Below are 17,137 nucleotides of genomic sequence, written 5' to 3'. Positions count from 1 at the left end.
CATTGTCACTAATCTTATTTCCTATTTCCTCCTCCCATTTCCTGAGATATCTTGGTCGCCCAGGCTCTCCCATTCTTATCAGGGTTCTATAAATCCTTGACATTCCTCCCCTCCTATTTTTCTTTATAAAAACTTTTTCAAGGGGGTAAAGATCTTCCATAGACCTGATTGGCTGCGGGAGGGACTCTACGAAATGTTTCAGCTGTCTATATTTCCAGTTATCCATAACAAACCAGTTATCTTTTGCCTTGAGTTCCTGGTAGGAGCACAGTATTCCCTGACTGGTGATATCTTTAAGCTGGGCCTCTTCTCTCAGAATCCATCTCCCGGCCAAGTCCTCCCTCCCCGGCAGAAAGTAATCTGTGTCCTTGAGCGGGACTAGCGGCGAGTTATATCTCCACTTCTCTCTAGTGCACATTTTATCCCAAGTGTTCAAAACGTGTTTCGTGATGTCAAATGTTTTTGCATTTAATTTTCTGAATTGTGGTGGTATCCAAACATTTTTTCCCAGGTCCACCCCACTCCTTATGTTCTCTATTTTCACCCATTGCTTGTCATTATTATTATTATTATTGACCCAATCTGGATTACGCGATAGTATTACAGCTGTGTAGTATTTTTTAATATCTGGTGCCCCCCAACCCCCCCTCTTCTTACCATTCACCAATTGTGCATACTTTAATCGTGGTTTCTTCCCCCTCCATATAAAGTTTAGAAACAGTGTGTGCATTTTATTTAAATAACTCTGTGTAATTACTAATGGTAACATTTGAATTTTGTATGTGATTTTGGGAAGAATTGACATTTTAAGTAAGTTTATTCTACCACCCCATGACAGTTGGTTCTGTGGAAATCTGTTTAACTCGGCCCTGATCTCGTTAAGGAGGGTCATGTAGTTAACTTGGAACATTGTCTCTCTTGCTGATGTTATTTTTACTCCCAAATAGCTCAATTCTTTTATCCCCATTTAAAGGGTAGACTCTTTTGGTAGGCCTTGTCTCCTTCTCTATCTTCTACAACTTCCATTACTTCTGACTTGGTCGCGTTTACCCGGAAATTTGATAATCGCCCATAATTTCTAAGGGTCACAAGTGGGTTAGGAAGGGTGATCCTCGGACAGGTGACATACAACAGGACGTCGTCTGCGAAAGCTGCAATTTTAAATTCGTCTTCCCCAATTTTTACCCCGCTGATGTCCGGGCTGAGTCTTATCCTAGCCAACAGTGGTTCCAATGTCAGCACGAACAGCAGTGGGGAGAGCGGGCAGCCCTGCCTGGTACCATTTTGCAGCACAACGGGCCCAGACAGGGTGCCGTTGATTTTAACTCTAGCAGTGGGGTGGGTATACAGGGCCTTGATCCTTCTAATCGTTTTATTGCCAATCCCAAACTCTTCCAGGGTGTTCCACATAAAGCCTCAATCTACCCTGTCAAATGCTTTTTCAGCGTCAATCGACAGGAGTAGACCTGGGGCCCCCCTGTCCTTCATTATCTGGGTCAGTAGTAACGTTTTAATACTGTTATCTCTCCCTTCCCTCCCAGATACAAATCCCACTTGATCAGAATGGATCACTTCTTTTATAACCCTTTTCAATCTATCTGCGAGGATCTTAGCGTAAATCTTCGTATCTACGTTTAACAGGGAGATGGGTCTGTAGCTGGAGTACTATCCTTTCCCTCCTTCATTATAACAGCGATGTTCGCTTCGAGTGCTTCCTTTCTTATCTCCCAACTTTCCCCGATCCCGTTGATGTAAGAGCATAATATGGGGAGCAATGGTTCCTGCAACTTTTTATAATAAAGGGCAGTCAGCCCATCAGGCCCTGGGCGATGTCACTTAACTTAAAAATCATTTCCTACAACGTAAGGGGTCTGAATGCCTGTGTTAAGCGAGCTAACATCCTGGGGGAGTTGAAGGTCCTGAAGGCAGAGGTTGCTATGCTTCAAGAGACACATCTCAGTGCCAACGGAAACCAAACAATTTATTCCAGAGAATTTCCAGAGTGGTACTACAGTGACTCATAGTGGCCATAGGGTTTGCCAGGGGAACGAGATTTGAATTAGAGGAGAGATTATCCGACCCGGAGGGGAGGTTTCTCTTCCTGAAGGGAAAAATTAATGTCTGGAAGTGTTCCCTGGCAAACATCTATGGACCAAACAAAAATACTTACAGTAGAGTAATGAGCATACTGACTAAATTTGGGACATTCAAGACGGGGAGGGCTATAGTGGGAGGAGACTTCAATTTGTGTCTGGACCCCGAGAGAGACTGCTCGTCCCATGCACGGGGGAGAAGGGGGGGGGGGTGGCCGGAGAAACTTAAAAAAAAAACTACACCAGCTCCAGTTGGTGGACGCTTGGAGGATACAACAGGGAGATAAAAGGGACTACACCTACTACTCCCCCATGCATGGAACATACTCAAGACTCGATTTCTTTTTGGTAGAGCATAGGATGCTGGAGGAAATTACAGGGGTCGACATTGGTAATATGACCTTCTCGGATCACGCACCCGTGAGCTTGTATATTAAGGTGGGAGAAATGGATACACAGCGCACGGGGTGGAGATTAAATGAAGACCTGCTGGCAGACAATGACACCCTAAAGAGAATAAAGGAAGAGCTAGAATGGTTCTTCAAAATCAACACCCCCGGGGAGGTAAATGAGGCTACAATCTGGGAAGCACATAAAGTATATATAAGGGGGATTTTCATGATGATAGGGGGTGAAAAGAGGTGGGAGGGAGATATGGACAAACCTACTCAAAAAAAGGGAAGAGCTGAGGACTTCCTTAGAACAGGAAACACGTAAAACTTACTATTTGGTTAAAAAAGAGAGATACATGAACAGCAACAAACCCGGTAGGCACCTGGCAAGGGCTCTAAAAAAGAAGAAAGCGAGCAATTATATTGAAAAAATTAGGACTAGCTCGGGGGAAATTAAACATAGAACGCGAGATATAGCTCAAGCTTTTCAAGCGTTCTATGGGGCGTTGTATGCAATAAAAGCGGGTAACCCTCAGGAACAGGATAAATGTAAATATGAGGCTAGTAAAACGTTCTTAAAGGAGGTAAACTTAAAAAAAATCACGGAAGAGGACAGTAATATGCTAGACACCCCTGTGACCCTACAGGAATTAAGGAGGGCCATCCAGGATATCCCAAACAACCACTTTAACCACTTAAGCCCCAGACCATTAGGCTGCCCAAACACAACAGAGCACTTTTTGCGATTCGGCACTGCGTCGCTTTAACTGACAATTGCGCGGTCGTGCGACGTGGTTCCCAAACAAAATTGACGTCCTTTTTTCCCCACAAACAGAGCTTTCTTTTGGTGGTATTTGATCACCTCTGCGGTTTTTATTTTTTGTGCTATAAACAAAAAAATAGCGTCAATTTTGAAAAAAACGCATTATTTTTTACTTTTTGCTATAATAAATATCCCAAAAAAAAAATATAAAAAAAAACATTTTTTTTCCTCAGTTTAGACCGATACGTATTCTTCTACATATTTTTGGTAAAAAAAATATCGCAATAAGCGTTGGTTTGCGCAAAAGTTATAGCGTCTACAAAATAGGGGATAGCTTTATGGCATTTTTATTAATATTTTTTTTTTTTTACTAGTAATGGCGGCAATCAGTGATTTTTATCGTGACTGCGACATTATGGCGGACAGATCGGACACTTTTGGTGTGATTTTGGGATCATTCGCATTTATACAGCGATCAGTGAAATTAAATGTATTGATTACTGTGTAAATGTGACTGGCAGTGAAGGGGTTAACCACTAGGGGGCAGTGAAGGGGTTAACCACTAGGGGGCAGTGAAGGGGTTAAGTGTGTCCTAGGGAGTGATTCTAACTGTGGGGGGGGCGTGGCTATGTGTGACACGACACTGATAACCTGCTCCCAATTACAGGGAGCTGTGATCAGTGTCCTGTCACTAGGTAGAACGGGGGAAATGCTTGTTTACAATAGCATTTCCCCATTCTTCCTCTCCATGAGACGATCGCGGGTATCCCCGCGGACATCGAGTCTGCGAGACCCGCGATCACACTCACAGAGATCGCGGTGGGCGCGCCAGCAAACCGCTTCCTAAAGGGCAATGTACAGGTACGTTAATCTGCCTGTACGTGCCCCTCTGCCGACGTATATTGGCGTGAGCCGGTCGGCAAGCGGTTAAGCTGGCCATTCATGGAATGAATTTCACTCCATGGGTGGTCCTGTTGGCACCCTCCAGCCCAACATCCTTAAATTGAAAAATCAAAGGAGCTGGGTGGAAGATTATCGACTTAAAAGGCCCAGCATCAAATCAGATGTTCAAATATTTTGACAGCCAGCAACGCTAGCTGTAAGAATATAATAGCCAAAGCAGGATATTCGTTCATCTGCGCTGTTGGATGAAGAAATGTGTTAGATTTCTTTTATTCAGTTTACAGGCTGAAAAAAAACAAAAACAAAAACAAAAAAAAATGATGTGTATATGAACAACTTTAATAACACAGGCAACACTATGTGTCAGCTTAACATATACTTTTATACAGAATTGTCAGTTATGGGATAGTATTGGGGGTTTATACTAATGCAATTTAGATATTGTTTTTACTTTCATTGTAATTAAATTTAAAGTTTTCAGACATCGGTTTTCACTTTAACATAAAAGAGGCTATTTGTACTGATCAGGTCAACAAACAAAATATATTCTGCTATAACGTAAGGTTATTTGCCAATTAAAACTTCTAAGGGGGGTAAATACTTTTCATAGAGGATCCTGTGGCTATACTGCCAATTGGGAATATTCCTTTTATCCCACTGTTAACCATAACAGTTAATCCCCAGGATTTCTTTTGTTTGCAGGTGAGTGGACACTGGGGCTCCCCCCCCACTTCCTTCTCTGTGTTTGATTGACTCCTGCTGCTGTTCAAGTCCCTGTGTGAAGAGGAAGAGAGGGGAAAAGAGATGCAGCTGTGCACAGCATCGGATCTCTTCTCCCCTCTCTTCCCCTTCACACAGGGAAGGGGGAGGACAGAGAAGTATAAAACATTTTTACCTTAATGCAAGGAATGCATTAAGGTAAAAAATGTTTTTAGCTTTAGTATCACTTGTGAGAGTGAGAGCCCTGGTCTTGGTGAAAATGAGAGTAAAAATGGACACGGGACTCTCAAAGCGGCAGTTTGAGAAGTTCCAGCAGAAGATTTGTGAGCAGAGAAAGCTATGCTTTAAGTTTTCTTTGGATTTTGTAAGTCTGGATTGGGGCTGGAAACTTGAAGACTTCAAAGAGCATTGGGAGGGATGGAGTCTTCAGTCTTGTGTCCGGGCTTTCCAAAAGTTCTGCAGGTTGTGTGTGTGTCCAGGTACGCACACTCATTATAAGGGAGATCTGAGCATAGCTCAGGGGAGTTGGTGTGGGAGCAGTTGGTGCAGCCAGGATGGAGGTGTGCTACTGTTTAAGAACCCAGGCAATATCCTTGAGACAGCACTCCATATGGGAGAGGTTTCAGGTCAGTGGACAGAGAGTTGGGCCAGCTGAGAGAGTCAGGGAGACCATAGCTGAGACAACTGGAAGAGAGAGTCCTGGGGAACGTGAGTCTTGGAGGAGTCCTGGAGTGTCAGGAGAACCCCTTACTAGAGGCCAGGAGTGGGCCTGCGCAGCTTTGATATGCGACCAAGGCTGAGTGAGCCTCGAGAGCCAAGTGGCTTGGCATTTTTGTTTGTGTTGTAATTTTTGGGAGAAGAACCCCTGTGTGGGCAACCCATGCATGTATGAACTTTCATTTTTGTTACTTTCAATAAAAGTGGGCTACCACGCCCTTAAACTGAAGTTCCTGTTGGCTGTGAACCCCCAATATCACAAGTGATTGACGAATGCGGGTACACAGACGGTGGAAATCCGTCTTTCTGCTCCAGCAGTGAGTTTGTCAAGGAACTGTCAGTGTCTGTGTGTGGAAGTGCAGCCAGGCAGTGAGCATTGCGTGCAGGTAGTGCATCTGTGAGAATTTTTTTTCTACTGCTGTGAACTGTGTAACAAGCTGTTGTGCATGTGACTGCAAGGATGGGCGTTCAAAACACAAGAAGTTCACATTAAATCAAGTTAAAAGGAAAGTGCCGGCTGTTGTTCCGCTTCCTATGTCCCTGGCTGCAGAGTGGGAACTTCATACGGCCAATGCTGCCCACAGAGGAGGCTGAAGGTTTGCTATGGAGTTTGAAAGAGTTGCAACATGGAGGGTATGGCCTAGAGACCGGTGGCCTGAGTTGCTGTAACCCTTGCTGCTGAATTGGTTCCAGGTATCCTACCAACAGATGGGTCCAAGCCGAGATGATTATGACCAGTATAAAGCTGAGATTCTGCTTGGAGAAATGTTCCGGTGTGATTGGCAACGCCAGCAACGCTCCAGCAAGAGGGAGGTCATCACCCGTAGCAATAAGAGAGGCATTACTGGGACAACAAAGCATCAGTCAAGCAATGGCTAAGGAGAGCATGAGTGTCCATCAGTGTACCAGCCCTGGGTTTTCTGCAAGTATATGTTGTCACCCCTGGCAACAGTGGCAAGAAGTCTGTGTGGCCTGCAGGTGGTACCAGTGAGCAGGAGGAAGGTAAAGAGATGTATTATGGCCGCTTATGTGAAGTGGTCAGCCTAGAAAGAAGAGCACAACAGTCTGCAACCTCCATGAGGTGTAGCTAACCAACTGGCGTGCTGGTCTGCTGTTACCCCTAGCAACAAGGATCCTGTGTTACCCGCAGGGGGTGTCGGTGGGTCCGAAAAGTCTGCAGTGTTGCTCCATGACCACATGGAAGAGACCGCCTGTGGAGACACCACAGATGAGAGACAATGTACTCAAATTAAGGCTATGACACCGGCTACAGGAATTGGTAAGACTGTTGCATTTTATGGGACAGAACCGAATGAAGTGGAAGTGTGTCCAGCGGAGAGATGCGCAGTACAGGTGGACTTGCTGTATTGTGCTACCTGGAGTAGTGGGAAGGCACAGGGTAAAGCCCAACTAGCAGCAGAACTAAAGACTAAAAAGGACATGGGGACTCTGCATGTACCTGGTGGAATCCAACAGAGTGCTGGAAGACCTGTACTAGGGGTGACCAAAGAAATCTGTATCCAATTTGCATAGAAGGAGAATGTGACTGGCTCCCTATGGAGCTGGTTCACATATCTCCATTGCGGCTGCAGAGCACACTGCACAGAAACGCTGTGCGTCCTAGACTCTGTTTTAAGGCCGAAATTCAGGCATAGATTCGGCCCTGCTTCGTCCCCGAAATGGAGAACAGGAACGCGCAGCGCTCCTGTGTGATCCGCAGCCGGTTCCAGTGTGAACCCAGTCTAAAGGTTGCTAAATGTATTTCTCGAAATGTCATATTTGAGAATAATGTTGGTAATGTGTTTACTAAAAAGGATGGGAGTAGGATGTCTCCCATGACCACCAGAGGCAGAGCCGCAAGGTTGTTTGTGGAAATCTCCAGGGATCTCCCTGTTTTGGACCTGGAGGTTGTCCAGGACTGCTCTGGCACTACTCTGGGGGAACAAGGGGGGACTGCACCACACAGTGAGTGTGTGTGGGTGCAGACCACCCGCCTGGTATGTGACCAGAATAATGAGCAAAAAAAAGGACATGGGGACTCTGCATGTACCTGGTGGAATCCAGCAGAGTGCTGGAAGACCTGTACTAGGGGTGACCAAAGAAATCTGTATCCAATTTGCATAGAAGGAGAATGTGACTGGCTCCCTATGGAGCTGGTTCACATATCTCCGTTGCGGCTGCAGAGCACACTGCACAGAAACGCTGTGCGTCCTTGACTCTGTTTTAAGGCCGAAATTCAGGCATAGATTCAGCCCTGCTTCGTCCCTGAAATGGAGGGCAGGAACGCGCAGCGCTCCTGTGTGATCCGCAGCCAGTTCCAGTGTGAACCCGGTCTAAAGGTTGCTAAATGTATTTCTCGAAATGTCATATTTGAGAATAATGTTGGTAATGTGTTTACTAAAAAGGATGGGAGTAGGATGTCTCCCATGACCACCAGAGGCAGAGCTGCAAGGTTGTTTGTGGAAATCTCCAGGGATCTCCCTGTTTTGGACCTGGAGGTTGTCCAGGACTGCTCTGGCACTACTCTGGGGGAACAAGGGAGGACTGCAACACACAGTGAGCGTGTGTGGGTGCACACCACCCACCTGGTATGTGACCAGAATGGTGAGCAATTTATTCACCCTGTTAAAGTTGGTAGTGTAAAGTTGGGTGTGATGGTAGCGCCACCAGAACAAACTGGTGAAAATAGTGTATTGCACCCTGCCTTGTGTGATGAAGCATCGTCCCAATGTGACATAAGTAAACCTGTGCTTGTACAATGTGACGTGTATAGAGATGACAAATGTACAGTTTTGGGTAATGAGTCCCGGGTTCCTTTGGTGCCTCTTGGTACAGGTGATGCAGCCATGCAGAATGCCTGTCAGGGAAGCACCACGGACATCGCGGTGACATCAGCACGTCGCTCCTCCCTATGCATTTCGTCACACCTGGAGTCGTCCTGGGGCACGGGCGTCGTGCTTATTCACCGTTATATATATATCAATCGACTCCCAGTGAGAGCACAGTGATTTGCATAATAGTATAGATGGATGTTCTCGCCCATATGCTTCCCCTGTGGGGGCTTTATTATTGTGTGACCACTTGTAAGCCTCACGGGCTGGGGTCGCCCCTAGGGTTGCAGGCGTGGATAATCCTCTAGCAGGGTCCGGGATTGTCTGTGAGGGAAACCTTTGGTTTTTAAAGAAGTCTCTGGTCAAGCGAACCCATTTGGCGGAAAGGAAATATAAGAATCCCCTGAAGAAGACCATAACCCTTAAGGTTGAAATGCATCGGGGTATTTCCATACATCGGATGGTGCTATTAATACTGTAGGGAATCATTTCACGATGTATATTTCTATCGTAACACAGGGAATCATTCCTTCATGTATGTTCTTTCTTAGCTCAGATTGTTTCGCCTTGTGTACACCAGAGCTCATATTTTAACTTTTGTACTCCACTCATTTCCAATTTTCTTTTATAATAAAATCAATAATTTTTATGAAATATTGACTTTTAATTGCTGCTAAAAAGTCCCATGGGGAATCCTCCATTTTTTTCAAATACTTGTATTGGGGGTGTGCAGCTCCTTCAGACTTCCACATGTGTGTCCTTCTATGATAGGTGGCCACACCTCGCTCTGGGCTTTGAAAGACTTTGATTGGGATCAGCCATTAGTTAAACAGTCATCCAACTTGGTATGTGATACTTAGGATGAAAAAAATTACCTCTAAATTTGCTGAAACGTACTGCAAAAAATAAATCACATTAACAGTTTAATGACCGTTTTAAAAAAATGCTCATCATTTGGGCTTTCCCCTTTTTGTTTTTAAATTAGTCCCATTCATTATGGGCATAAGCCCACTTCCAATATGGCTGATCCGATCAAAGTCTTCCAAAGCCCAGAGCGAGGTGTTGCCACCTATTTGATATATATATAGCGGTGAATCAGCACACCACCCATGCCCCTGGATGACGTCAGGTGTGAGGAAATGTGTTGGAAGAGGCGACATGCTGACATGCACCACGATACACGGAAGTCCCGGAACCACGGGCAGCTGCAGAGAGCTGGCTAGCTTTATCTTTTTATTCTGCTTTGATGCATACACTTTGCGTATGAAGTTTTACTTAAATGTAAGTGCAATACCTGTTGAGTTTTTTATATAATAAATACCATACTGTTTGATGCTATGGAAGCTTTTATATTATTCTTCTTTTGGGAAACATCTGCCATTAACCTCCTGATTCGGCTACATACTCTTGTAAAAGCACTGAGATCGTGATTGTGAATCAACGAAAGCCCGGGCTGGGTATCAAGCCACAGGCGCACACGATCTCCTATAATTGGAGCTGGTAAGCGGCAGTCTGTGTGGAGGTGGAAGACAGATCCTTTTCTTTTATCACTACTCTTGGGTGTTGTGTGCGATAATCATAGCGAGGATATATAATAACTTAAATGGACTATCAATCATTCATTATTTGATTAGTCACTTTTCACTGTTTTATGTGTATAATGTCACAGTAATATATGTGTCACTTGCTTAGTTTATAGCACGGCTTGATATTGGAAAATTGTTGATGTTTGTATCTTGCAGCAAAGTCGCAGCTGTTCACATTCACCATTTCTTAATCACTCATTTGGTATCACTTGTTTTTGGGACAGCGCAGCAATTATAAATTATACCTACATTTGGTACTGCATAGCATCAGTAGGTGGAGCCAAGTAGTACAAGCTATGCTTGGTGATGTCAATCACGAGAGGAACTGGTTGATACCATATTTATTAGCAGTGTGGCAAATGGTCTCATGGTTCTCTGAGAGGGTGCTTCCAGTTACTGGTTTGGATGGAAGGCGCTCTGGAGAACGTTTGAAAACATCAGAGGAATCTCTGCCTGATGCAGTGACTAAGAAGACTCCTGCTGGTGCGGTCCGAGGTGCGGCTGAGCAGTGGTCATTAGAGGGCATGGACACCCACTAGACCTCACGTGAAGGAAGGGCCCAAAATAAATGTGGCAGTAGCAGAGATTTTTCCCGTCCTTCACAAACGGGTACAAATTAAGGTACCCAGAGACACTGTGGGGGAAAGCACTGATGGTATTGGAAGTGGCAACGTCAGAATTTGTGAACTGTTGCTGGTTGGTACTGCCAACAAGGGTTTAATTGCCGTGGGTGACCTCAGAAAAGTCCTTAAACCAAAAAAAACTGCTGTGATGGGAAAAACTGGTATCGGTGAGGGAAAAGGCGGTTCCCCATCAGGCAAAGTATTAGGAGGAGGTTCCCTATATCAAGAAAGTGAGGGTATCAGGGAAGGCAGAGTTCCCCCGAGAAAGGCAAATAAGCCTAGGAACCCCAGAAGAGGGATAAAACGTAGGATAGAAACTAGTGGGATCCCGTGGAGAGGCAGGATAGGACTTACCTGGAAGCGCACCTGGAAAAAGGGTTTTTACCACTGAGCTAGACATCCCCCAATATCACACACTTTAAGTTTAGAAAGGTTACAATGCAAGATCCGAAAAGGCTCTCCTTCACAGGTGCCTCTCCGGCTCGCCACCATGATAACTGAAAACAAAGAAGTGGCCGCACACTGCAGGGAGATGCCGATCAATAGCTGTACTTTATTCCATCATGACAGACAATAAGACAGAACCGTGGACATACATCGTTGAAGCGTTGCACACAATAATATGCTACTGTGTGCAGGGCGTCAATGATGTATGTCCACAGTACTGTCTTATTGTCTCTCATGGAATAAAGCACTGCTATTGATTGACCTCTCCCTGCAGTGTGTGGTCACTTCTGTGTTTCTAGCAGTAGCAAGTAGCAATGTCCATCCTGAGTGCAGCCCTCATAATTCAGCAACATTTTTGACTTTTTAGAGTAGTTCCAAAAACTTAAATTGGAGAATTGTTTCTTACTGAATCCCTTCTTTACATGAATAAAAAAAAAATTATGGGGTTGATACAGGCACAGGCAGCAAAAGACTGAGGTTAGAAGACTCTGGAAAAGCATTACTATTAAAGAAAAAAAGAACACTGACTTTGATCCCATTATCTAGCTAAGAGCCTTTGCTAATACATGTGGTGTCACGAGTCAATGGAATGAACAGCAGTTTTAACAAAGAAGAGTTTCAAAATGTTTTCATTATCAAAGTGAGCTTTTTGTAATGGTAATACAAATGTTGGAATTGGGGTCAGAAAACAATAATTTAGGATCATGTCTGACCATCTTTTCTGAGGAAATTACTTTGATAAACACATTGAATCAGCAAGCTAATGTCATTTAGAAAAATGCAAACGTTTCATTATGGTTTGGAATATTGATTCTTGAAATACATGGACTTCTTACTTCAACCAAATTGTCCATGTATTAACATTTTGGATTCTAATGCCGCCAGCAAAATTCCGATGAGAGCTTTTTGTCGGAAAATGCGACAGTGTGTATGGTCCATCGGTCTTTTGCTGGCGGAATTCCAGCCAGCAAAAGATTGAGAGCGTGTTCTCTATTCTTCGGTCGGGAAAAGTTCCTATCCGAAAATCCGATCGTTTATGCGCAAAAGACGACGCATGCTTGTAAACAATTCGACACATGCTCGGAAGCATTGAACTTCATTTTCTTGGCTCGTCATAGTGTTGTACGTCACTGCGTTCTTGACGGTTGAAAGTTCAGAGAACTTTTGTGTGACCGTGTGCAAGGCAAGCTTGAGCAGAATTCCGTTGGAGAAACCATCCAAGTTTTTTTTTTTACGGAAATTACGATCGAGTGTATGCAGCATTAGACTATTTTTCCTTTGACCTTCCTATTTTTATGAAAAGGAGTAACAGTCCATTTAGGAGAAACTTATTCTGTCACAGTTTAACTGTTATGCTTTATTGTGTATATCATTAATATTTTATGACTTGGTCTATTAAACCCCTTTCACACTGGAGGCATTTTTCAGGCACTACAGCACTAAAAATAGCGCATGCATAGCTCCTGAAAAAAGCCTCAGCTGCAAAAAAGCACTCTGGCTTTCACACTGGGACGCTGCGCTGGCAGGGCGTCACAAAAAGTCCTGCCAGCAGTTTCTTTGCAGCAGTGGAGGAACGGTGAATACACCGCTCCTGCCCATTAAAAACAATGGGGCAGCGCCGGCAAAGCGCCGCTGCAGCTGCGTTTTGCAGGCGGATTTAACCCCTTTTCGGCCGCCAGCGGGGGGTTAACACCGCCACGCTAGCGGCTGAATAGCGCCGCTAAAACTACGGTAAAGTGTCGCTAAAGATAGCGCCCCTTTACCGCTGACGCCCGGGGCGGCTCAGTGTGAAAGGAGTCTAATGCTGGCCATACACTATACGAAAAATCGGCCAAAAAATCGTTCGTATAGACACTTCGTTCGTTTTTCGGCAAGTTAATGGGCACAAATCGATAATCGTTTGTGACGTTTTTGTGGGAAAAAAACTAACGTGAAGTTTGGAAAATTTCTGCTGAACGTACGATAAATTGCAAGGTTAATGTGTTTCCCGTCAGAACTGTCTGCACTAGGTATATGTAAAAAAACGAACAAAAAATGATTTATTCATGTCCACTGAACAATTTATCGGTCATTACATGATGGCACGATCATTTGCGGTCACGGTCGAACGTTCGTTTTTCGAAAATGTGTTCGGACGATTTTCTGTATAGTGTATGGCCAGCATAAGACAGGGATGGCAATAGCAGTTTTTATACTAATCCGCAAAACAGTTCAGTATTAAAATTCTGTACATTGTATACATTGCCGTTGATCTTGAAATATTAGCTACATTATTGAAAGGATTTTTACAAGTGTTCTATTTCTAGTTTTTAACGTCTGATTTTTTATTTTTGGAAATTAGTATCAGTATATTAGAAAGAATCAACATATAACTCTGGAGTTTTTTATGGGTTTATATGGATGGAAAATGATGTTATGTTTGCTGAACTGATCCCCAGTAAAAACAGACTAAACATGGTGCATATAACTTAGTCTTATTTAAGCTCACACATTGTTGGTGGCCTTATGTGACTTCTCTCCCTCGCCTACAATATCCTGGGCAGATTCCTCTTACCTTTCCATGATTCAGGTATAAATGGCAGCAGCCAGGCAAGGAGCAGGTTAACTCAGTGTCTGACAGGTGTGGAATGTTCTATGCTACAAATGGCGGTAGTGGGTATAGCACCACATCCCTTTAGTATATAAAACACACAAAAATGTAGAAAAAATGTGAGACTGTTAAGGTGCACGAAGCATCAGAAATGAACAGAAAAGTTATTAGTATAGATAAAATAACATTGTTTATTCAGTATTGCATATCAAATTAGTGTGATAAAAAAACACTCAATAGTTGATTGCATAGTACAGCCACCGCCCCATACTCATTCAGTACAATAATACCAGGATGATTGGCAAAAAAGCGAATAGTCAAACTGTATGTTTGGCAGAAGACACAGACGTATTGGTCAAGTATTAGGTTGCTGAAGAGTAAGTGAAAGTATGTATGTGTGTGTGTGGGGGCATCACGTCTCAATGTATATCATGGACAGAGCTTCTTCAAGCGACTTTAAAATGTTACTAAACCCAGGACCCTGCAATTTCTTTATCTGGTCTCCCACAGTACACAGAACATGGAAATGCAATAGTTTTGGAAAATATAAACTGCTAAATACCCTTTCTCATCAGCAGTCTTGTGATTTCTGTTTGGTTAAAACTTGTAGTAGGAGCTTTCATTCTTCCCCGATTGTCCTATGAGGCTGCCTGACCCTCTGTCTGGACAGTGCTGATTGACCCCGTGCTGATCACATGCACTCACCCAAGAAAAAAAACATTCTCACAATACACACCAATGTGCAGCTTGCCCCCAAGGCTCTGTTCTATCAGGAGATAATTTGGGGACTGTGGAAGAAGGGAAGGAACAGCGAGGACCAGATAAAACAGCCTTTTTACATAATGCAGAGGATTAACCCCTTCCACAGTGAGTATAACAAGCATACTTTACTGCATATGAAGACTGATTTTACTGTTGTTGGTTTAGTAACACTTTAAGGTGCTAACAATAAAAAGATAAATATTCAAACAATATAGTTCACATGAAATGCATAGCGTGTTCAAAGCAAAACGCTCATCAAAATAACTCCTACTTACATACTTATGAGGGTGGAATGTTATGTCAACAATAAATGTAAAAAAAAAGTGCAAGGTTTTTTTCCTTATTTTTTTTTTTTTACCTGTTTTTTAATGAAATATTTCTTACATATTTTTACAGGTCAAAAACTATTCAACTGTCATGTCTGTGCTAATTCCTTCTCAACTAAAGGCAGTCTTAAAGTACACATGCGCCTGCACACCGGTGCAAAACCTTTTAAATGCCCTCATTGTGACATGCGATTCCGGACATCTGGCCGTAGAAAAACTCACATACAGTGCCATTATAAATCAGATGCTAAAAAAGTCAGGAAGCCAGTTGCACGCAGGCACCTTCCTCAAGCTACGGTCTCCGCAACCAGTACTTCTTCCAGCACAGTGGAATCTCTTCAGCCAATAAACCTGCTAAACGCATCTTCCACAGACCCAAGCGTCTTTATCACAAACAGCTCGGTGCTTTCCAGCCAGTTTGATCAGAGTTTGCTGCACCAGGGACTGGTTGGACAAGCCATTCTTCCTGCATCTGTATCAGGTATTACTGTTGTCGAAAGCACACAGACGGTGGTTAAAATATTTAGAAACGGGGTGCAACAATCAGTATATTTTCCTAAGTTCACGTTGTTCTTACACATTTCTTTGCATTCATAACAGCAGCTTATAGTCGATCTTCAGACGTATTGAGAAGACAGTAGATAAGTAATGTATTGCGTATGTTTTGTTGCCTCATTATCTGTACTCTAATAAGGTCAAAAAAATACATAAAGGGTTTGTGTATGTATGCGTTCCTGTTTGTGTGTGTATTACAGCAGAACATGTCTGAGCTGGTTTTACAAAACATTAGGGTAGCCTATTTGTCAGTATGCTCAGGCACTTGGAGACACTAAATATCTAACAAGTAGTATGAGGTTCTGCTGACCTCTGCTTTTCTTATTGCCTCACAATTTGTACTGCCACCTAGTACTCAAAGCTAACAAACACTAAACCCTGTTCCCTGTAATGATCACTCAATCATATGAGCACTGCCAGCTTCACTATGTGCATCTTGTTGTAAATGGAGCACGGTTGCTTGTATAAATTAGCCCAACACCTATTAAAACAAAACCATGGAATTAAAACTGTGTGATTAGTTGCACGTTATTGACCTTTTTTTTTTTTTTATTTTAATTGTGACAAAGTAAATGCAAACCTACATAAAAACAAATTAATAAAAATTTACATTTTCTGATGAATCACAGATGATGGTACTGTTGAAAGTTAAGGATAGCAAGGCCAGGGAACATTGGGACTAAACATGATTAAATGGGATATATTTGTGTAAGTTATGTTTTCTATTTCCTTCTTATATTTTACAGCTGGTGGGGATTTAACAGTGTCACTGTCAGATTGTAGTTTGGCCACTCTGGAAGGAATTCAGCTACAGCTGGCTGCCAACCTGGTTGGACAAAATGTTCAAATTTCTGGAATCGATGCCACAGGCATCAACAACATTACACTGCAGGTAGCAACATTCCGAAGAAATTAAAGTAGCAGTGATATTTTGTATTCCTGAACCTAAAGGTTTAATATATATATATATATATATATATATATATATATATATATATATATAATATTTGTCTTTCTTGCATTTGTATTTCTAGATTGATCCCAGCCTATTACAGCAAACTCTGCAGCATAGCAATATTATACCTCAAGCTCTCCATGGAGACTCTGCTGCAGTACAAGCTACCAGCACTCTGCACACAAGTGATAATGCTGTACCAGCAAATGTTGTACTTCAGCCTATAGCAAGCTTGTCTCTGCAGCCTGGCACAACATCCTCCTCCAACCTAACTATTACACCTATCCATGAACAAGAATCTGTGTTAAGTTCCAGCAGCACAAGTAAGTTTTCACTATTTTTTTGTCATTGCTTCTCCACAAAATTTCTTCTGATTTGAGTAGTGGCAGACACAGATTACAGAGAGCTCCTGTGCATAAAATATGTTTGGGCCATCATTTGACACTCCTCATGGGATTGTACACCCCATTAACACCCATCATACCATAATAACATACCTAAAATATAAAATAAACACACAACAAGGATTGTGGAAAAGTTTAGGCCGCGGCCCCTTTATTGGGTTTAAAACAATTTTAATTATGAAATGAACTTTAACCTTTAATACCAATCAGAACTGTTGTTAACCAATAACAGACCAACATGCTTAGTCACTAAGACTCAAGCAGCGATATCTTATACAAATCAAGTAACAGCGTACCAACCACTGTCCACCCACCAAGTGGGCGACATTACCCACACAAAGAGGGACCGCAATGAGGGGAAATAACAAAGGGGAGGGAGGGTGGGAGAGCAGGTCAAAAGATCCAAAAGGAAGGCAGAAGGGAGTCCAGCTAAGAGACCTGAGGTAAATGCTGACTCCGCCCAGTGACAG

At 43.1% G+C, this 17,137-nt stretch overlaps 1 protein-coding gene across 2 annotated transcripts in view; it reads left to right on the top strand.

The window, feature by feature from the left end:
• Positions 1-17,137, top strand: part of ZNF236 (zinc finger protein 236) — a 461,432-nt gene that overhangs the window by 316,528 nt on the left and 127,767 nt on the right. For both annotated transcript variants that reach the window (XM_073631228.1, XM_073631227.1), the window contains exons 23-25: positions 14,824-15,234; positions 16,055-16,200; positions 16,343-16,586. In XM_073631228.1, coding sequence (XP_073487329.1) covers positions 14,824-15,234; positions 16,055-16,200; positions 16,343-16,586 — 801 coding nt within the window. The remainder of the gene's footprint in view (positions 1-14,823; positions 15,235-16,054; positions 16,201-16,342; positions 16,587-17,137) is intronic.

This window comes from Aquarana catesbeiana, linkage group LG05 (genome assembly GCF_042186555.1).
Source record: "Aquarana catesbeiana isolate 2022-GZ linkage group LG05, ASM4218655v1, whole genome shotgun sequence".
Lineage (NCBI taxonomy): Eukaryota > Metazoa > Chordata > Amphibia > Anura > Ranidae > Aquarana > Aquarana catesbeiana.
The sequence above is the reverse complement of the archived record's forward strand: the minus strand, read 5'-3'. Positions and strand labels throughout refer to the sequence as shown.